This window comes from Camelus ferus, chromosome 7 (genome assembly GCF_009834535.1).
Source record: "Camelus ferus isolate YT-003-E chromosome 7, BCGSAC_Cfer_1.0, whole genome shotgun sequence".
Taxonomy (NCBI): Eukaryota; Metazoa; Chordata; class Mammalia; order Artiodactyla; family Camelidae; genus Camelus; species Camelus ferus.
In genome coordinates this window covers 59,741,390-59,764,470 of record NC_045702.1, presented here as the reverse complement: position 1 = coordinate 59,764,470, position 23,081 = coordinate 59,741,390, and the positions used below count along the sequence as shown (strand labels likewise).

Below are 23,081 nucleotides of genomic sequence, written 5' to 3'. Positions count from 1 at the left end.
GGTTGGAGTTACAAAGTGAGGAAGTAAATGAATCATTATATTCTACTTTCAAGGGAAGTTTTCATGAATTTTTGAGAATGTCAGCTATCAGAACATTTTATTTTAATATTTTTATTGAAGTATAGTCAGTTTACAGTATCGTGTCAATTTCTGGTGTACAGCACAATGCTTCAGTCATACATGAACATATACATATATTCGTTTTTATATTCTTTTTCACCATAAGTTACAGGTATTGAACATAGTTCCCTGTGCTATCAGTATGAATTTGTTGTTTAATATCTGCAATCTCGAACTTCCAGTTTATCCCTTTCCACCCCCTTCCCCCACTGGTAACCATAAGTGTGTTTTCTATGTCTGTGAGTCTGTTTTCGGTTTTGTAAATAAGTTCATCTTTTTTTAGATTCCACATATAAGTGATATCATACAGTATTTTTCTTTTTCTGGTTTCACTTAAAATGACATTCTCCAGGTCCATCTATGTTGCTGCAAATGGCATTATTTTATTCATTTTTATGGCTGAGTGGTATTCCATTGTGTATAAATATACCACAACTTCTTTATCCAGTTATCTGTTGATAGATGTTTAGGTTGCTTCCACGTCTTGACTATTGTAAATAGTGCTATGAACATTGGGGTGCATGTGTCTTTTTGAATTAAGGTTCCCTCTGGATATATGCCCAGGAGTGGGATTGCTGGATCATATGGTAAGTCTGTTTTCAGTCTTCTGAGGAATCTCCATACTGTTTTCCATAACGGCTGCACCAAACTACATTCCCACCAAGAGTGCAGGGGGGTTTCCTTTTGTCCACACCTTCTCCAGCATTTATGGTTTGTGGACTTCCGAATGATGGCCATTCTGACTGGTGTGAGGTTGTAGTTTTGATTTGCATTTCTCTGATAATTAGCGATATTGAGCATTGTTTCCTGTGCCTATTGATCAATGGTAAGTCTTCATTGGAGAATTGCTTGTTTAGGTCCTTTGCCCATCTTTGGATTGGGTTTTTAAAGTTGTATGAGCTGTTTGTATATTCTGGAAATTAAGCCCCTGTCAGTCTCATCTTTTGCAAATATTTTCTCCCAATCTGTAGGTTGTCTTTTTGTTTTGCTTATGGTTTCCTTTGCAAAAGCTTATAGGTTAAATTAGGTCCCATCTGTTTATTTTTGCTTCATCTCTCCCATTTTAAAACAAGAATTATTTATCATTTAGAGACTATCATCAAAGCTTAACATTGTAGAAGAAATTCTGTGCTCTTTTTAGGCTGGCAGGTAAAACCGATTAGTGGTCCATTGCTTAAGATCTTTATCCTTATGGCCAGCCAATACTTTCCAACATTTAGATAAAATCTTTTGTCTTAGCATTAGGGATCCTTGGGTAAAAAGTGAACATCTTCTAGTACCCTAAAAACTAGTCATGCCTTTGATTTAGGGGGAAAAAGCAGTTTGGCAGCCCTTGTTTGGTTAATCATATTCCTCAGTAGTTTTTTGATCTCGAGTGCCACGTCCACAGAAACACACAGAGTAGCTGCTTGCCAGTTGTATGTTTGGACCGGATAACCTGGCCGAGCACAGTGCCTGGCACATTCCAGGCACTCAGTGCACACTTTGGTGAACGGATGTTTCACATGTGAAAGAAAAGCTTTACTGTGTGAATTGTTCAGAGAGCAGCCTCCAAGTTGGCTGCAGATTGATGGACAGGAAGACATAATCCATGTACCTTTATTTGCACGGAAACAGATATGTGGAAAATATATTTAGAAAAGAGCCTGTCCTTCCTCCCCAATCTCTATCCCAGTCGCTCTCCCCTCCTGTGCTTTTAAAAGTGAGCAATTGGCCACTAGTGTCATGAAAGCCTAACAGTTGACTCAAATAGTTGTCAAACCACTGGAAAAATGCTTCCTTCCCATTGTGCTTTTTTTGGACACTATAGATATGGTAAATCATGAACTACATTATAAAAATACCTCTTTTATGCCCAAACATTCAGTAGGAGGGAGTGACATTTCTTTTATTACCTTGGTAAATGTTTTTAAGGTGTTTAGCAATAAGCCGCCTTTTTGTCAATACTGCTAAGATGTGGTGCTTGATAGGAATTTACTAGAAAATCTATAGTTAAAAATACCAGAAAGAGAAGGGCTATATGTTTAGTCAGCTAACATGACAGATCAGTTTGAGTAGCACACGCTTTTTCGTTTCCCTGTGATTTTCTTGATCTTTTGTGTTACGGAAAAAGAGTGGTAATGACGTTTGAAAAGTTTATTTTCCGTTATTGCCCATCAGCAAATGTTTGTAGCATTTTTTCCCATCTTTTGAATAGAGAAATAAATTGTTTCAAATAATAGAAAAAATAATGCTTAAAACATTTCTGAAGAAAGGAGGGTAAGATTTTAATACAAATGTGAACATGAACAAGGTCATTGTTAGGGCTTAGAATTAACTTTCTTTTCAGCTGTGGGATATTTTTTCCTCCTCCACAGGTAAAAACTTCAGAATTCTGTCATGTGTCCTTTAACATGAAGACTAGTTTTAAAAGTTCATTTTTTAAAGAATAGTGTTTAGAATTATTTCCTTCTGCGTTTGCTGGCTTACTGATACAGACCCATATTTGTTACTGTTTACTTTTATGTCCTACCTTTCTTTCCTTAATTGAGTGATAATGGATTTTTTAAAAGTATTGTTCTAACAGACATGCTATAAAAGTCAGCCACTCATTTAAAGATACTAGGAAGAGAACTTTACCAGAGAGATCACAAGCTTCATGAGTGGATGAGGGTTCCCTTAGATGGCATTTTCAGATAAAAGAAACTCTTTCTTTCTTAACCAAAAAATAGATATCATCAGACTAGTATGGTTTAGCACGCTGCTAAATTTCACAGAAATTGTAACCTAGAGTGGTAATAGCAGATGCTACAGGAGGAAACTAATGTAACTTCTCCTTTCTGGACTTGTGGAAAAACTGCTGCAAATACTAAGTTACCACACAGTGTATCTTTTTGTGGTGGAGCACTGTAGTATATTTATGCCCTCTGCATACTGCATTCTGGCTTGGAATTTTGGTTCGTGGTTTCATCCATTGTTACCAGTGATGCTAGACTCTACCGAGAGTTAAATACAGTGGAGCTGTATTTATGTAAAGCGAGTGTGCTTGGTTGTTCCAGCGGCTGTTTCCTTGCTGCTTACCTCCCACTTTGCTTCCATCTGTGTGTGTGGCAAAGGGATTGTCCTAAAAAATACAGGCTTCCTCTGAACACAGATGTGTATTTGTACACCACTAAGTCTGCAATCTCCTGAACTGGGGTGCCGTTAATAATTGTACTTTTAAAAAAGCTTTTAGAGCTTAGACGGGCTTAGCAGTTGTTCTGGGGAAACCCACGTTTGCGTTCCCGATTTCTGTAAAGGCAGTAACAATCACAAAAAAAAAGAAAATTAACACGTATTAAAGTGGAAAGGTAAAAATCTGTAAGGTATCTATTTAGAGAAGACTTTCATTTTTAGGTCAAGACAGGAGATGAATTGTCGTGTATCTGTTTGGAATCTATGGTTAACATAATCGTCCCAGCCTTTTTTTTTTTTTAATGACTCCACTTAATTGAAAGATTACAAAGATGGTGATGCACCACACATCCATGGAATATTCATCCTGAAACCTGGAGTCCTGCTCATTTTAATTTGTTTGCCATGCTTAATGTATCTGAGAAGCCAAAGTGAAATTACAGAATACTTTTCTGTCTTAATTATACAGGATTTTTTTTTAAAGTAACCTACTTTTATACTAAGCAGTGCCTGAGACAGATATTTTTACCATAAAAAATAACAGCACTGGGCTGGTAGTTCCTGCAGATGATGCGGCTATTTAAAATCAGCCGCTAGGTACTCTTAACCCTTTAAAATTACTAACAAATGAAGGAGGCTTGACGGAAGACTATTCAAAATGTTTAGCCATGTGCTTATAAAAAGGGACACATGAATGATATTTGTGTGTTTAACAAAAGTCATTTGATTTTTCTAACACCATATTCAGTGGTTACCAAGCCTTACATCTTGACCTAAAAATGTAGAATGCCACTATAGAAAGTGCCACAAAGAGGAAATAGCTAGATAAAGCTGTATTGGTCATATTTGAAAACTGAAAAAGATACATTTGTATGTGTATATTTACAAGAAATAATTAGACTTTAAATTTGATTTTTTTAAATTAGCAGTAAAAAGTACTGACAGGAGAACTGTGATCTGAAAGAATTCTTTCCCCACACCCTGCTCATGAAACATAGCTATTAAAAGTATGACTTTCTAGGAAATGATTGGTGTGGGTTTTTAAGAAAGCAAATGTGATAAAATATATGCAGCTTCCTATAGGCGAAAAGAAGAAAATGGAAGAAAGAAAAGAGAGAAGGGAACCAAAAAAAAAAAAAATTTAGAGGCAAGGGAATTAATAATAAGAAGGAAATATACAGGAAAAAACATTATAATGTGCCAAGCTCTTTATATATGAGGAGAGGTCTGTCTTAATATTTGCAGCAATCCTAGGAGATAATCACAAAATTCCTTTCTCATAAAGCAGGAAGTAAAGATCTGAAATGTTTAAACAAATTTCGTAAAGACGCATAGCAAATTAGTTTTCAGAGCTGTGAAAGAAACTATGGCTGATGTCTGAGGTGGAAAAAAGGTCAACCCTGGCTCCATTCTCTAAAGCTAGTTACTGTGCACGAGAAGCCCAGGCAGGCCACCCAGTGGTAGCCTAATGCGTCTTCTGGGCTGTGGAAGGGCAGGGTGCAGGCGCCCTCCACTCCATGCAGATGGGAGGGGGGCAGAGTCATGGCCCAGCCTCAGAGAACAGAGGGGAGGATGAAAATGATTACTTTTCATGAATTTTTCCACAACTTATTTCTGACCTTTCATCTTCCAAGAATCTTAGAAGATTGAAAACAATCTTTAGAATCTTCTAGCAGGTGTTTCCAAACACATGTCCTTCTGCCAAGGTATGCTGGCATTGCCTAAAGGGGTAAGGCTCCCAACGGCGCCATCCTACCGTGTGGTAAGTTGTGTGGTCTTGTGCAAATCATTTAGCTCCCTGTCCGTCTGTGTGCTACCTGTTAAAAGAGAGCAGGCCTTAAGTCTCCTGTTTGAATCTGAGGTTCATTTTATCTCCTCCTTATGGCCAAGTTGCTACCTTAGAAACTGCCTTTAACCTTAATTCCTTTAGCTGTAAAAAACAGTCATATCATTTCTATAAAAGGCAGTTATTCTTAGGGCTAAGATTTTGTTCTCTCTGGAATTGGAGCCATGAGTGCTATTGGCATATAAAAATGCTTTATACATTTAGCAAAAAAGTTATAAAAGTCATCCAACTATAGAGATGGTGGTGGTGAACTGGCTATTGTTGAACCCTGTATATGAAGCAGTAGGAAACTCAGAGTCATCCCTGACCCCAAGTGGACTTTGGCAGATGACTCTGAAGGCAGAAAATGTTTCCAGATCCACTTTGATTCAGTACAATACTGGCCAATGTTTACAAGTCCTTCCTTATGGCATTTCCTTGAGGTAATTATGAGCTATTTCCTTCAAAGTATTTCTCATATTTTTTTTAAATTAATTGACATCATCACCATTAGAAACTTCTGAATATTTTTCCTACCAGAAATGTAAATTGTTTGACAATTATTCTGAACTATTTTCAGGAGGAAAAAGAATCTGTAGTGATGCTCTAGATTTAGCCTTTAATGCCTTGATAGAAACTTGAAGAGATGCTGAAGCTGTGTCATTAACATGCCAATTACTTACCTGGTCCTGGCTTGACACACAGCAGCATACCAGGAAATGTTGCAGTTGTCACTGTAAGAAGGTAAATTTTAGGCCGTTAGCTTTCTGAATGTCAGTAATGTTTAAAAAAAAAAGATGCCAGTATTCATAGATTTTTACCTAAGAAAACAGGATAATTTTCATCTGTATTTCATAGTCATCATATGCCAAAATAATTGACCACTGTGTCTTTAATCTCTACCGTAGTGCCTGGCACAGAGTTGGTACTCAGTCCATGCTGACTGAATCAGCACTGAACAAAACAGATGCTACTTAGTCAAAGAAAAAAACTGCTGTCATGCCCTTCTAAGAAACATGAGCAAAGATGTTTTTTCTACTTAATGACTAAGGTACTATTGGATTAAGTTTCAGATGCATTTATGCTCGAGCTTCCTTTCTAGCCATTTCTAATCAGAGAGAACCAGGTAAGAAGAGTTGGGACCAGAAGCGGGTAAGGAGGACAGTTCTGTCCAAACACATGCCGTTTGCAGCTGAAGCTGTAAAATGAAGAGTGGTCTTCTTGTTTGTTAGGACACCTGTTTGGTCTTACCTGCAAGTAATTCAAGTGCCAAAAATTATTACTTTAGGTGTGGAAACAGTTTGTGAATATATATTCACACATTCAAGCTAAGATTATACTTAAAGTGCTTCCTGATGGTGACATTTAATTCTAAAAAAGGGGCAGTGCGCAGCTCACATTCTAAATCTAACATTACGATCACTTCGGTTTTTTTTTTTTTTTAATAGTCAACTTAGATGAAAAAAGTGTAATAGGATGAAGCAGATACATTTAAATTTCTAGAAGCAGTTGTGTTTTCATGCTGTTCTAATCAAGAATTTGTTGTGTGTGTGCAGTAAAGTGATCTAACGTTTCTATGAAGATTATGGTATTCTAGAGAGGAAAATACTTGGCAGAACAATTTTTTTTAATGAAATTTTCACAGATCAAAAAAGCACCAAGCTATATTAGAATACTGTGAAACCTTCTGTGAGGGGGATTCTGTATTTTAAGGACAAATATAGCACTGTTATTCCCATCTCCATAGAAAGGGGCGTGTGTGCTGACACCTAGAGGGCGCCCCATCTGAAAGCAGCAGAACACACACTCAAGTGTGCGTGGAACATTCTCTAGAGCTGACCACATGCTGGCCCACAAAGCTAGCCTCAGTGAAGTTAAGAAAATTGAAATTGTACCAAGCATCTTCTCTGACCAGAATGCTCTAAAGGTAGAAATCAAGTATAAGAAAAAAATTGTAAACAGGTGGAGGCTAAACTATATCCTACTAAGTAACCAATAGATCACTGCAGAAATCCAAACATACTTTCACACAAATGAAAACACAACAATTCAAAACCTCTGGGACACAGCAAAAGCAGTTCTAAGATGGAATTTTATAGTAATACAAGCCTACCTCAGGAAACCAAAAAAAAACCTCAACCTAACTTTACACCTAAAGCAGCTAGAGAAAGAAACAAAATCCAAAGTTAGTAGAAGAAAAGAAATCCTAAAGATTAGAACAGAAATGACTGAAAAGATAACATTGATAAACCTTTAGTCAGACTCATCTAGAAAAAAAGTGAGGGCACAAATTAACAAAATCAGCAGTGAAAAAGGAGAACTCATCAATGAATTCGGTAATGTTGCAGGATACAAAATATACAGAAATCAGTTGCATTTCTATACACTAACAACAAAATAGCAGAAAAAGAAATTAAGGAAACAATACCATTCACTGTCGTACCAAAAAGAATAAAATATCTTGGAAATAAACTTACCCAAGGAAGCAAAAGACCTGTACTCTGAAAACTGTAAGACACTGATGAAAGAAATTGAAGATGACATAAACAAATGGAAAGATATATCATGTTCTGGGATTGGAAGAATCAAAACTGGTAAAATGGCCATACTACCCAAGGCAGTCTATAGAGTCAGTGTAATCCCCATTAAATTATCAATGACATTTTTCACAGAGCTGAAACAAAAAATGTTAAAATTTGTATGGAGGGAAGCGTACATAGAATCTAAAGTGTCCCAGGTCCAAAGGCAGAGGCAGTGATTTCATAGGAACCGGGGCCAGGCCTGCCTGCTGGTTTTGGAGGCCCACCGGGGATGTAGGTGACAGTTGCAGCTCACCCAGAGGACATAAAAGCTGGTGGCAGACATTCTGGAAGTGTTAATCTACATGAGCTTGCCGGAGGCCAACATCTTGATTGGGTCATTAGCACCAAGACCCAGCCCTACCCAACAGCCTGCAGGGAAGCCTCAGGCCAAACAACATACAAGGTGGGAACACAGCCCCACCCATCAGCAGACTTCCAAAGCCACAAAGGCCTTTCGACAGGCCCTACCCACCAGGGGTCAGGACCAAGTTTCACCCAGCAGTGGGCAGGCACCAGCTCCTCCTGCCAGGAAACCTGCATAAGCCTCTAGTCCAGCCTCATCCACCAGGGGGTGGATACCAGAAATAAAAAAACAACAATCCCAGAGCCTGTGAAAAATCCTCAAATACAGGCCAGACTCTACATTAGGACCTGCTGGACCCTAGCCCTTGGGTGACAAAAGAGTAGTGTATTGCTGAGACGCATGGGATGTCTCCCACAGAGAGCCTCCTTTCCAAGGTCAAGAAACCTAACTAAGCTACCTAAAAATACAAATAGAAAGATAAACAATATGAGCCAGCAGAGGAATATCTCCCAGGCCAAGGCACAAGATAAAATCCCAGAGGAAGAAATAAGTGATGAGGAGATAGGCAATTTATCTGAGAAAGAGTTTAAAGTAATGATGGCCAAGATGTTCAGAGAACTCAAGAGGAGTATAGATGCACAGAGTGAAGTTTTTAGCAAGAAGCTGGAAAATATAAATAATATCCAGAGTTAAAGAATAAAATCACTGAAATGAACAACACGAGCAAGAATAGACTAAATGAGACAGAAGAACGGATCAGTGAGCTAGAAGACAGATTACTGGAAATCAGTACTTCAGAACAGAAAAAAGAATGGACAGAAATGAGGATAGTTTTAAGAGAACTCTAGGACAACATGAAGTGCACTAATATTCCCATTATAGGGGTCCCAGAAAGAGGAGAGAGAGAAAGGACCTGAGAAAATTTGGCGTGAGATAATAACTGGAAACGTACCCAACTTGGGAAAGGAAACAGTCACCCAAGTCCAGGAAGCACAGAGAGTTCCACACAGGATCAGCCCAAAGAGGAACCCACCAAGGCACACAGTCGTCAAATTGACAAAAATTAAGGATAAGGAGAAAATGTTACAATTAGCAAGAGAAAAGCAACAAATAACATACAAGGGAACTCCCATAAGGTTATCAGCTGATTTTTCAGCAGAAACTCTACAGGCCAGAAGGGAGTGGCAAGATATATTTAAAGTGACGAAAGGGAAAATTCTACAACCAAGATTACTCTATCCAGCAAGGCTCTCATTCAGACTTGATGGAGAAATCAGAAGCTTCACAGATAAACAAAAGCTAAAAGAATTCCGCACCACCAAACCAGCTTTACAACAAATATTAAAGGAACTTCTCTAGTCATCAAACCATAAGAAAAGAGAACAAAAAGAAAAACGATTAAAAAAAGACCTACAAAAGATTGCTTTGGGAGTTCAGGGTCTTTTATGGTTCCATATAAATTCTGGAATTTCTGTGAAAAATATTATGAGTACTTTGGATGTGTAGCTTGCTTTGGGTAGCACAGCCATTTTGATAATGTTGATTCTTCCATTCCAAGAGCACAAGATATCTTTCCATTTCTTTGTATCATCTTCAATTTCCTTCATCAGTGTTTTACAGTTTTCAGAGTATAGGTAACCTCCTTGGTTAAGTTTATTTGTAGGTATTTTATTCTGTTGGATGCAATGGAAATGTTTATGCCAGTTATAAAATTCCAGTTTTTGAAGTGGAAAAAAAAAGTGAATAAAGGGCTGCAAATGGCAAAATATCCTTCTTATATATGCTACATCTTCTTTACCCATTCATCTACTGATGTGCACTTATGATGCTTCCATATCTTGGCAATTATAAATAATGTTGCTGTTAATGGCAGGGTGTATGTATCTTTTTGAATTCTTATTTTGTGGCTTGCCTTATTCCTTTAATAACTATGTAAGTTTAAAAAGCTAAAGCTCTAAACGTTCTTACAAACAATGAACAGTCTATATGTAAATTTTAAAATGTGGTACCTTGTGTATATGTATATATATATAATTATATAATGCAATACATTATATATGTGCAAACAGTAACAATTTCACCTAATAAAAATGAAAACTGAAAAAACACACACAAAAAAGAATCCAACTCTGCACAACAATGTGAACTTAGTACAGTTAAGATGGTAACTACTTTTCAGTGATGTGCAGCTGATTTACAGTGTTAGTTTCAGTTGTAAAGTAATTCAGTCATACATACATACACACACATTTTCAGATTATTTTCCATTATAGCTTGCTTAAAGAAATTGAATATAGTTTCCTGTGCTATACAGTAGGTCCTTGTTGTTTATTATTTTATGTATAGTAGTGTGTATCTGTTAATCCCTAACTCCTAATGTATCTCTACCCCTCTTTCCCCTTAGGTAACCATAGTTTGTTTTCTATGTCTGTGAGTCTATTTCTGGTTAGTATCTTTTTAAAATATGTATCTGTGTTTTTTAGATCCACTATAAGTATATCATATGGTATTTGTCTTTCTCTGTCTGACTTATTTAACTTAATATGATAGTATCTAGGTCTAAGATGGTAAATTTTATGCTATGTATTTCTTTTACCACAATTACATTTTTTAATTTTAAGAAAAGAATCTATCTCTTTTTCATTAAGCCAAACATTAAAAACATTTACAGAAAATACAGAACAATGCCACTCTTCTCCCTGATCTTTTGTTTTGGGAAATATAGCTATTTTTGTTAAAATGTTTTGTATATATAAATGTGAGTTATTACTATTAATTTTAAAATAATAGTTTAAAAAAGTAATATATATTTTTAAATTTGTTTAAAAAAACTTTGTATGGAAACACAAAAGACCCTGAATAGCCAAAACAATTTTGAAAAAGAAGAACAGAGCTGGGAGAATTATGCTTCATACTACCCTACAAAGCTACAGTAGTTAACACAGTGTGGTACTAGCACAAAAACAGACAGATCAATGGAAAAGGATAGAAGTCCAGAAATAAACCCACACACTTACAGTCAGTCTACCAGAAAGGAGGCAAGAATATACAATGGAGAAAAGACTATCTCTTCAATAAGTAGTGCTAGGGAAACTAGACAGCTACCTGTATAAGACTGAAATTAGAACATTCTTTAACACCATATACAAAAATAAACTAAAAATGGATTAAAGACTTAAATATAAGACTGAATACTCAAACTCCAAAAGGAAAAGATATGCAGAACATGCTTGGACATAAATCATAGCAATAGATTATCTGAACCAGCTCCTGGAGTAATGGAAATAAAAGCAAAAATAAATGAGATCTAATTAAACTTAAAAGGTTTTGCACAGCTAAGAATACCATCAACAAAATGAAAAGACAGCCTGCAGACTGGGAGAAAATATTTGCAAATGATGCAACCAACAAGGGAATAATTTCCAAAATACACAAATAGCTCATACACCTTAATATTAAAAAAAAACAAGCAACCAAATCCAAAAATGGGCAGAAGACCTAAATACACATCTCTCCACAGAAGACAGACAGGTGGCCAACAAGCACATGAAAAGATGCTCAACATCATTAAGTGTTAGAGAAATGCAAATCAGAACTACAATGAGATACTACCTCACGTCAGCCAGAATAGCCATCATTAAAAAGTCTACAAACAATAAATGCTGGAGAGGGTGTGTATAAAAGGGAGCCCTCCTACACTGCTGGTGGGAATGTAGTTTGGTGCAGCCATTATGGAAAACAGTATGGAGATTCCTCAAAAGACTAAAAATAGACTCACCATATGCTCTAGCAGTTCTACTCCTGGGCATAGATCAAGAGGAAAAAATAATTCAAAAAGACACATGCACCCCAGTGTTCACAGCAGCACTGTTTACAGTAGCCAAGACATGGAAACAATTTAAATGTGCATCAACAGATGACTGGATGAAGAAGATGTGTGTGTGTGTGTGTGTGTGTATTTACATGCAATACATTATACACACACACACACACACACAGTGGAGTACTACTCAGCCATAAAAATCAAATAATGCCATTTGCAGCAACATGTATGGACCTGGAGATCATGATTCTAAGTGAAAGAAGCTAGAAGGAGAAAGAAAAATGCCATATGATATTGCTTATATGTGGAATCTTAAAAAAGATAAAAATGAACTATTATTTATAACTTAGATTTTCAATTTCTTGAATATGTATAAGCATATTTGACTGTCCTTTATGACTGGATTACTGCATTCTGTTGATTCTTATTTTGCAATTGGCTTTATTCCTTTGATAACTATGTGAGTTTAAAAAGCTAAAGTTCTAAACTGTTTTTAGAAACAATGAATATTACATATGTGTATATTTTAAAATGCTTTTATCTCTCAATAAGTTGCACTACCTAGAGTAAACTTTGTTTACACCCCCCCAAAAAAGAAAGAAAGAAAAGGTCATATGTTGCTCTTTAGGGTGTTTTTATCACAAACATTTAAATTTGATAAAATTTATTTTAGATTACTATACATAAATCTGTTGAATTTCTTTACACTAACAATGAAATACCAGGTCAAGAAAGTAAAAAATCAATCCCACTTAAAATCATGTCAAAAAAAAGAGAATACCAGGAATAAACTTACCCAAGGTAAAAGACCTTTATGCTGAAAACTATAAAATATTGATAAAGGAAATTAAAGATGATTCAAAGAAATGGAAAGATATTCCATGCTCTTGGATTGTAAGAATTAATATTGTTAAAATGGGCAAGCCACCCAAAGCAATCTACAGCTTTAATGCAATTCCTATCAAGATACCCATGACATTTTTCACAGAACTAGAATAATCCTAAAATCATATAGAACCACCAAAGACTCAGAATTGCCAAAGCAATCTTGGAGAAAAAGAACAAAGCTAGAGGCATAACTCTTCCAGACTACACTATAAAGCTACAGTGATCAGAAACAGCATGGTTTTGGCACCAAAACAGACATTATAGATCAACAGAACAGAATAGAAGGCCCAGAAATTAACTGATGCACCTATGGTCAATTAAATTAATCTACAACAACAGAGGCAAGAATACACAACGTAGAAGAGAAAAATCTCTTCAAAAAATGGTGTTGGGAAAGCTGGACAACTGCATGTAAATCAATGAAGCTAGAACACTCCCTCACATCATACACAAAAATAAACTCAAAATGGCTTACAGACTTAATAAGACATGACATCATTACACTCCTATAAGAGAACATAGGCAAAACATTCTCTGACATAAGTCATAGCATTATTTTCTTAGGTGAGTCTCCCAAGGCAAAAGAAATTAAGGAAAACAAATGGGACCTAATCACACTTAAAAGCTTTTGCACAGCAAAGGAAACCATCAACAAAATGAAAGACAATCTATGGAATGGCAGAAAATATTTGCAAACAATGTGAATGACAAGGGGTTAATATCCAAATTATATGAACAGATCATACAACTCAATCAAAAAAATAACCCAGTCAAAAAATGGGCAGAACCGTCAACAGACATTTCTCCAAAGACACAGATGGCCAACAGGCACATGAAAAGATGTTCAGCATAGCTAATCATTACAGAAATGCAAATCAAAACCACAATGAGCTCCACCTCACACTGGTCAAAATGGCTGTCATTAAAAAGCCTACAAATAATAAATGCTGGAGAGGGGTAAGGAGAAAAAGAAACCCTCCTAAACTGTTGGTGGGAATGTAATTTGTTGGAAAACAATATGGAGGTTCCTTAAAAAACTAAAAATAGAGGAACCACAGGATCTAGCAGTCCTACTCCTGGGTGTTTATCCAGAAAAGACAAAAATTCTCATTCCAAAAGATACATGCACTCCATATTCATAACAGCACTATTTACAATAACCAAGACAGGGAAGCAACCCAGATCCCCATAAACAGGCGACTAGATTAAGATGAGGGGCATATAGCCATTATGGAAGACAGTATGGGGATTTGTTTAAAAACTAAAAATAGACTTACTTTATGATCCAGCAATCCCATGTCTGGGTATATATCCAGTGGGAACTCTAATTCAAACAGATACATGCACCTCAATGTTCACAGAAGCACTATTTACAATAGCCAAAACAGGGAAGCAACCCAAATCCCCATAAATAGATGACTGGATTAAGATATGGTGCATATAGCCATCATGAAAGACAGTATGGAGATTCCTTAAAAAACTAAAAACAGACTTACCATATGTTCCAGCAATCCTACTCCTGGGCATATATATCCAGACGGAACTCTACTTTGAAAAGATACATGCACCCCAACGTTAACAGCAGCACTATATACAATAGCCTAGACATGGAAGCAACCTAAATGTCCATCAATAGATGACTGGATAAAGAATCTGTGGTATATTTATACAATGGAATGCTACTCAGCCATAAGAAAGAATAAAACAATGCCATTGCAGCAACATGGATGGACCTGGAGATCATTATGCTAAGTGAAGTAAGCCAGAAAGAGAAAGAAAAATGCCATATGATATCACTTATGTGTGGAATCTTAAAAAAAAAAAAAGGACACTATGAACTCATCTACAAAACAGAAACACTCCCAGACATAGTAAACAATCGTATGGTTACTAGAGAAAGAGGTGGGAAGGGATAAATTTGGGTGTTTGAGATTTAAAATTGTTAGCCATTATATATAAAAATAGATTTTTAAAGTTTCTTCTGTATAGCACAGGGAACTACATTCAATATCTTGTAATAACCTTTAATGAAAAAGAATATGAAAACAAATGTATGTATGTATAAGCATGACTGGGGCATTGTCCTATACATCAGAAATTGACACATTGTAACTGACTGTACTTCAATTAAAAAAAAAATATGGGCAGAAGACCTAAACAGCAATTCTCCAGTGAAGACATACAAATGACCAATAGGCACATGAAAAAATGCTCAATATCACTAATTATCAGAGAAATGCAAATCAAAACTACAATGAGGTATCATCTGACACCAGCCAGAATAGACATCATTCAAAAGTCCATGAACTAAAAATGCTGGAGAGGGTGTGGAGAAAAGGGAACTCTCCTACACTGCTGGTGGGAATGCAGTTTGGTGCAGCTGTTATGGAAAACAGTATGGAGACTCCTCAAAAGACTGAAAATAGACTTACCGTATGATCCAGCAATCCCACTCCTGGGCATACATATCCAGAGAGAACCTTAATTCAAAAAGATACATGCACCCCAACGTGCATAGCAGCACTATTTTCAATAGCCAAGACATGTAAGCAACCTAAATGTCCATTGACAGATGTCTGGATAAAGAAGTTGTGGTATATTTATACAATGGAATACTACCCAGCCATAAAAAGAGTATAATAATGCCATTTGCAGCAACATGGATGGACCTGGAGATTGTCATTCTAAGTAAAGTAAGCCAGAAAGAGAAGGAAAAATACCATATGATATCACTTATATGTGGAATCAAAAAAGAAAAAGACAAATACACTTATTTTCAAAGCAGAAACAGACTCACAGATGTAGTACACAATCATGGTTACCAGGGAAAGGGGGTGGGAAGGGATAAATTTGGGAGTTTGAGATTTGCAAATATTAGCCACATATATAAAAATAGATTTTAAAAAGTTTCAATAAGCATTAATGAAAAAGAATATGAAAGCAAATATATGTAGGTATATGCATAACTTGGACATTGTGCTGTACACCAGAAACTATACATTGTAACTGACCGTACTTCACCAACAACAAAAATTTTTTTAAATGTGGAATCAGAAAGGAGTGAAATTGATTTTGAAAAACAGCCATTTGATCTAAATGAGCAGGAATGCTTCACAGAGTGATACGTAATTGAACCTTCTACAACTGCATGTGTTATCTTCTTAAAATGACTACAAGCTTATAAAATAAATGGTGATGCTTTTTAGGGAAAAAAAAGATGTGGTGCATATATGCAATGGAATATTATTCAGCCATAAAAAAGAATAAAATACTGCTATTTTCAGCAAAATGGATGGACCTAGAGAATATTATGCTTAGGAATAAAATAGGTCAGACAGAGAAGGACAAATACTATATATCACTTATATGTGGAATCTAAAAAGTAATACAAATGACTGTATATACAAAACAGAAACAGGCTCACATATGGAGAAAACAAATGTATGGTTATCAAAGGGGAAAGGGGGGAGGGATAAATTAGGAGCATGGGATTAACAGATTCAAACTACTGTACATAAAAAAAGTAAGCAACAAAGGTTCACTGTAGAGCGCAGGGAACTATTTTCAGTACCTTGTAATAACCTATAATGGAAAATAACCTGAAAAAATACATATAATCAAAACAGCATGGCATTGGTACAAAAACAAACATACGGATCAATGAAACAGAACAGAGAGACCAGAAATAAACCGACAAACTTTTGATCAATTAATCTTTGGCAAAGGAGGCAAGAATATACAATGGAGCAAAGACAGTCTCTTCAGCAAATGGTGTTGGGAAAACTGGACAGCTACATGTAATTCAATGAAATTAGAACACTCCCTCACACCATACACAGAAATAAACTCAAAATGGTTTAAAGACTTAAATATAAGACAAGACACTATAAACCTCTCAGAAGAAAACACAGGCAAACGTTATCTGACATAAATCTTAGCAATGTACTTCTAGGGCAGTCTACCCAGGCAATAGAAATAAAAGCAGAAGTAAACAAATGGGACCTAATTAAACTTATATGCTTTTGCACAGCAAGGGAAACCATAAACAAAACAAAAAGACAACCTAGGAAATGGGAGAAAAAATTGGCAAAAGGTGAGACTGACAAGGGCTTAATTTCCAGAATATATAAACAGCTCATACAAATTAATAAGAAAAAAATAACACAATCCAAAAATGGACAGAAGACCTAAATAAGCAATTCTCCAATGAAGACAGATGACCAACAGGCACATGAAAAAATACTCAATATTGCTAATTATCAGAGAAATGCAAATCAAAACTACAATGAGGTATTACCTGACACCAGTCAGAATGGCCATCATTCAGAAGTCCACAAATGATAAATACTGGAGAGGCTGTGGAGAAAAGGGAACCCTCCTACACTGTTGGTAGGAATGTAGTTTGGTGCAGCCGTTATGGAAAACAGTATGGAGATTCCTCAAAAGACTGCAAATAGACTTACCATATGATCCATCAGTCCCACTTCTGGGTATATATGTGGAGGGAAATCTAATTTGAAAATATACATGAACCCCAATGTTCAAGCAACACTATTTACAATAATCAAGACAGGGAAGCAACCCAGATCCCAATAACAGATGATTGGATTAAGATGTAGTTCATATAGCCATCATGGAAGACAGTTTGGAGACTGATTAAAAAACTAAAAATAGACTTACGGTATGATCCAGCAATCCCACTCCTGGGCATACATATCCAGAGAGAACCTTAATTCAAAAAGATACATGCACCCCAACGTACACAGCAGCACTATTTTCAATAGCCAAGACATGGAAGCAACCTAAATGTCCATTGACAGATGTCTGGATAAAGAAGTTGTGGTATATTTATACAATGGAATACTACCCAGCCATAAAGAGTATAATAATGCCATTTGCAGCAACATGGATGGACCTGGAGATTGTCATGCTAAGTGAAGAAAGCCAGAAAGAGAGAGAAAAATACATATGATATCACTTATATGTGGAACCTAAAAAATATCTTGTAGTAACTAACAGTGAAAAAGAATACGAGAACAAATAAATGTATGTTCATATATGACTGAAGCATTGTGCTGTACACCAGAAATTGACACAACATTGTAAACTGACTATACTTCAATAAAAATACATATTAAAAAAAGGGCTTAGTCTGCTGGACACCTGAAACCAACAAGTCTTATAAATCAACAACAGTTCACTTAAAAAAAACTCAGCTATTGCTGAAACCTACTTATAAAACCCTCTAAATTTAATGTTTTATAGGGAAAGTATTAAAATTACTACTTCCATTTCTTTAAGGATAATGAGACTTCAAAAATTCATTTTTGAAAATTAGATGTGCAGCTTTACATGTCATAAATGATACTCAGTTCTGTCCCCAGTTTTATCTGGACACATTCAAACCTTAATGCTTCATAATCTTTATTAGGGGATTTCTTAACAATCTTGCTATTGCCATTACCATTACGTGGAACTATGTAAATATATTGACCTGTTTTCTTGGTTTAATATATAATTTCCATACATTGCTTTTAGTAAAACATTACATATGGAATTATATAGTAACTTAAATTCATGCCATTTTAACCAATAATAGAGTGTTATGTTTAGGAGCCAAACCCCTAGAGTATACTGCTTTTATTAGTGAGACTTGCTTTTCCCCAATATTTAATATTATATGAAGTTACATGCTGTTTTAGCTTTAGCTTGATTCTCATCTTGTGTAAGAAAAAGTTACAAACATGTTATCATGATCGGCTTTTGTCTCTTCTTGAGATTTTATTTTGTGGTTCTTTTTGGGAGGACTTGGTCAGGAGTTGAAGAGATAGGAAATAATGGACCTGTTCTTTCATAGAAATATGTTACCAACCCTTTGCTACTTATACTTTTTGTTAGCTCTTTTGTACCATTTATTTTGAGGGCTTCATTTCCCCAGACCGGTATTTTCTAAAATCGAAGAGAAAAGTGAAGAATAGGTGGAACGCAGATAGGAAAAGAGCTCGAAGTAGACAAAATGGACTCGGCAAAGGGGTAACAGTGCTATCTAACAATATGGTGAACTTGTGTCATTATCTGAAAAGAAATTTGGATTCATTTCAATAACTAAGGAAGTATTTAACCATTCAGAACTCATTCATATGACTAAGTGAGAATTCTTGTTAGTACTTCATTTCTCAAAATAAGAAATACCAAATAAGAAAGTAAGAATACCAAAATAAGTTGTTAAACAACTTACTTCCCCCACCTGTATATAATTTTCAGAATTTTTTAAATGGAAGTAGTCAGTTACAATGTATCAATCTCTGGTTTACGGCACAATGTCCCAGTCATACATACACATACATGTATTTATTTTCATATTCTTTTTCATATTCTGCTATACAGAAGAAATTTGTTTTTTAATCTGTTTTTATATATAGTAGTTAATATGTGCAAATCTCAAATTCTTGAAACATTTAACCTTAGTACCAGAATGCTAACTGAAGAACATACTTTGTAGCATGATGACGCTGCTGTCCAGTAAGTTATCTTGGAGAGACAGTATCTGAGAATATTATCCCTGTAAGAAAAATTTAAAGTTCTAATTGTTTGGCTCTCTATATAAGAAATTTTTCAGCTGTAAGAGTGATCTCAAAGTTTAGGTTTATTTGCTTTTTTATTTTTGAGAATGTATATTGATAAGGATGAATGCATATTATTAATGTTTATGGAATATGTGGATAGCATGTTGTAGCACTAGTATCTACAGATGGATGTCGGGTAATCCTCCAAGAAAATGGCTCTACAGTCTAAATAAATTTTATTCTGTATGAAAACCATTCAGACTTCTGCTTGATCCTGCTTCTCATCTTCAAATAATTCACTTTTCTATTCCAAACCCTTGCATGATGTTTTTAAGCAATTCATTTTTGGATACTATCTAGAGAAATCATTATCCTTTAAATCAGCTAACAAAAATTCACACACACAGTTTGTGTCAGGTGGGGTTAATTTTCTCCTCACCAAATTGTGCACGGAAGAAGACATTTAGGGAATTTTATAAATCCTCCCTTCTTCCCTTTTGGTGAGTCAGTACAGCATACTGGCTAAAGATGCAGATATTGGAACCAGATGACATTGGCACTGGTATTTGCTACCTATGCAACCTTGGCAAGATGATTTTCTGTGCCTTAATTTCTTCTATAAAATGGAAATGCGATTATCCTGCATAGGATTGCTGTGAGGAATGAGTATAATACATGTAAAGTACTTAGAGCAGAAGTCTTGGTAAATAGTAGTTACTATTACTGTTATTCATAGGCATAATCATATACTGTCTTGCTGGAGAAGCCAAAGCACCATATCACAGTAGTAAAATTTCTTTGAAGATGTAAGCTATACTTTTGTCATATATAGGCACATTAGCAACACTTAAAAAAAAAGGATCAATATCATTGACTTAGAAAGACAATACCACAGTTATTTAAAATTCCTCTTATATTTTTTAAAAAATGGAGATACTAGGGATTGAACCCAAGATCTTGTGCGTGCTAAGCATATTCTCGACCACTGAACTATTACCCTCCCCCTAAATACCATACTTTTCCTTTTTTTTTTTCTTTCAAAGTCCTAGTCAATAATGCAGTATTTATTTGCTGTGTTCACTGTAAGTCTGGTGATGAATTTTCAACAGTGAAGGTCCTTTAACATGGCTACTGCAATTGCATAGTTTACATAAGTTTTAAATGTTTTATAAATTCCACAAGTGATTTTGCTTCTAACAGTGACATTATTCCGTTAAAGTGTCAGTTTAAGAGCATTACTTCAGGGATCTAAATGATTCAAGGCAGAATATCTGGCTTCCTTTACATTCCAAGGGGGTGTGTCCATTTTAGGAGGAATAGTCATGCAGGCTTCAAGACTTCAGTCGTAAAAGGTATCTTGTTCACCATTTTCCACTAATTTGCTTTGCAGCTTGCAGTTCCCCACAATGATGAGTGGACCCGATTTGCCAGGACCCTCGTGGAGATTCGCGCTAACAGAGCTGACAGCGAGGAGGAAGGCACCGTCGAGTTGTCAGCCTAGTGGAAATGAGATGCCCCCACCTTGACCTTCCAGAGCTCAGCACCTGCAGTCGTCAAACCTGCTCGTATTCAGTGTCCACTCAGTATCAGTGCTGCCGTGACATTTTGGGTGCCATGTTGTGCCAGCTTTGCTCCAAGTATTCCAGATGTATCCCACCCTACTGTCTGCTGACCTGAAATTCACCAGAGCATTTCTGTCTTTATATTTCTGTCTCAAAAATGGGGGTGGGAGCCTTTACGGGTTTAGTTGTTGCCTTTTAACTACTTAGTAGCTGTATTTAATAGCTGGAAACCTCTGGTTAAGTTTGTGCTTACATGCACTTCTGGCACAGTCCTATTAAATCCGTATGAAGCCGGATATGATTAGGTGCAGATGTGGTGTGCTTCATGCTGCGGCGCAGGGCCAGAGACGTGAGCTGTGGTGTTTTACATGGTGACTCAGACTATGAATGGATTTACTAGAAGAACGTTGCTGCTCCTTAGTTATTGTGGTGTGCTGCATGGAACATATTTATTTGAAAGCATTAAAATAAACGATCCTAGAGCATGTGCATAATGAGAGGACTGCATTGTCTCTCTGCTGCTGTTGAGTTTATATTAAGTTCCAAATAACAATTACAGTATGAAGGTTCCACTGAGGACACGAAATCTTTAGAGGTTTGCTTGCAGTAAATGGAATGAATTTTAATGCCTATTATTTCTAGGTACTTTAACAATATTTCAAATATAGTTGATCACTGATACTTGTCATTCAAGCTAACCTGGTCTGACGAAAGTCTATGGTTCCTAAATATGACACCAGTATTGCCAATAAAATGTTCCAAACGGAGTCTACACCAGTGTGGATAAACCCTTTGCTTGGGAAAAGCCTGATTAAAATTCTGCTGTGACCAGGAGGTAAGGGAGATATGTTAGGGCCATGTTAATGACTGATAATGAATTTACAGGCACCCAACCTAGCTGGACTTAAACCAAGGCTCTTGATTTTATTTTTAAGAAGGAGTGTATGTGGTATTTCTGGAAAGGTCTTTTTTGTCTCCTTCATCAGAGTCACTCTTCCCCAAAGACGTTGGAGGAGAAACAGGTTAAGATGAATAAATGCCAAGTGTTCCATACATTTCATTATTTTTAAATTTACACCAGAAAATTATGTTTATTATTATTGGAATAGGAAATGTGTCTATAAACAACTTTATAGGACTTTTTTTTCCCCCAAAAGTCATTTCATGCCTAGAGAGAATTAAAATAAATAGAGGTTGAGTCATGAAAAACATTTGAAGACAAGCTTTTTGCTTTTTAAGAAGTTCCACGGTGCTTTGTTGGTACGGATTCCTTGAACTGTGAGATTTCTTTTATTTTTGAAATAACAATATGCTTTTCTCTAAGTGCCAAATGGTGTGTTAATATTGACAGTCTTTGTACACAGTTATTAAATTTTTAAAGATAAAATATGAGTGTCTAAAATAGGTTTAAAAGCAGTCCAATGAAAAGTACTGGGGGAAAAAAAGTTTCTTAGACGTACACTAAAGGACCTAGAAACAAGTCAGTAACTCGTGAGCTGTTAATCTGAATGATTCAATGAGTTAAGGCTGAAAAGTGCAAAGGCCAGAGTCACCTGTAGTAGGCACATGAAGAATTGTAAGAGCTTGTGTGAGTATATATCCCACCATGGTAGCCAGTGTCAAAGACAGTCTCCCACTTCTTGTGTAGTGTTGTCCCATCACCAACCTGGGCTGACCTTGTGAAATGATAGGATATGGGGGAAGTGATGCCATGCAGGGCTCGGGACAAGGTTATAAGAAGACTCACAGCTTCCTCCTGGGTCTTTTGGCACACTCACTCTTAATCCCTGAGCCACTGTGTAAGAAGTACAAATACCCTGAGACCTCTGGGCTGTACAAAGGTCTAAGCTCATCATGGAGTGGCCATGTGGATACAGAGGAAGCCAGCCAGCCGACAGCCACTCAAGTCATCCCAGGTAATGTCCCAGATAGAATGTGGTGGCCATGAAAATTTGCCTCTAAGATCTCTTATTGCAAAGAACATAAATGACTGCTCCAGCTGCTTTGCTCTGAAATCCATCACCATATTTGACCAAGGCCATGCTTCCCACAGGCTGCTCCCAGCCAAGACTAGAACATGGCAGGGATACTAAGGCAGGTAGGTCCTGTGAGATGTAAGATTCCTGAGATTTAACTGGCTCAATGACTCCTTGTCAGAACGGCTAAAACTTTCTTGGAACTGTACTTAAGTCTAAGACAAATCCATATTCCTTCTCCCTTCCTCTTTTCCATCTCTCCTTCTTAGGGTCAGATTGACA

At 36.3% G+C, this 23,081-nt stretch overlaps 1 protein-coding gene across 3 annotated transcripts in view; it reads left to right on the top strand.

Annotated features, from left to right (window-relative positions):
- Window positions 1–21,586, top strand: part of DYNC1I1 (dynein cytoplasmic 1 intermediate chain 1) — a 378,042-nt gene extending 356,456 nt beyond the window's left edge. For all 3 annotated transcript variants that reach the window (XM_006178522.3, XM_032483976.1, XM_032483975.1), the window contains one exon: window positions 20,652–21,586. In XM_006178522.3, coding sequence (XP_006178584.1) covers window positions 20,652–20,762 — 111 coding nt within the window. In that variant the 3' untranslated portion in view covers window positions 20,763–21,586. The remainder of the gene's footprint in view (window positions 1–20,651) is intronic.
- The last annotated feature ends 1,495 nt before the right edge of the window (window positions 21,587–23,081 follow it).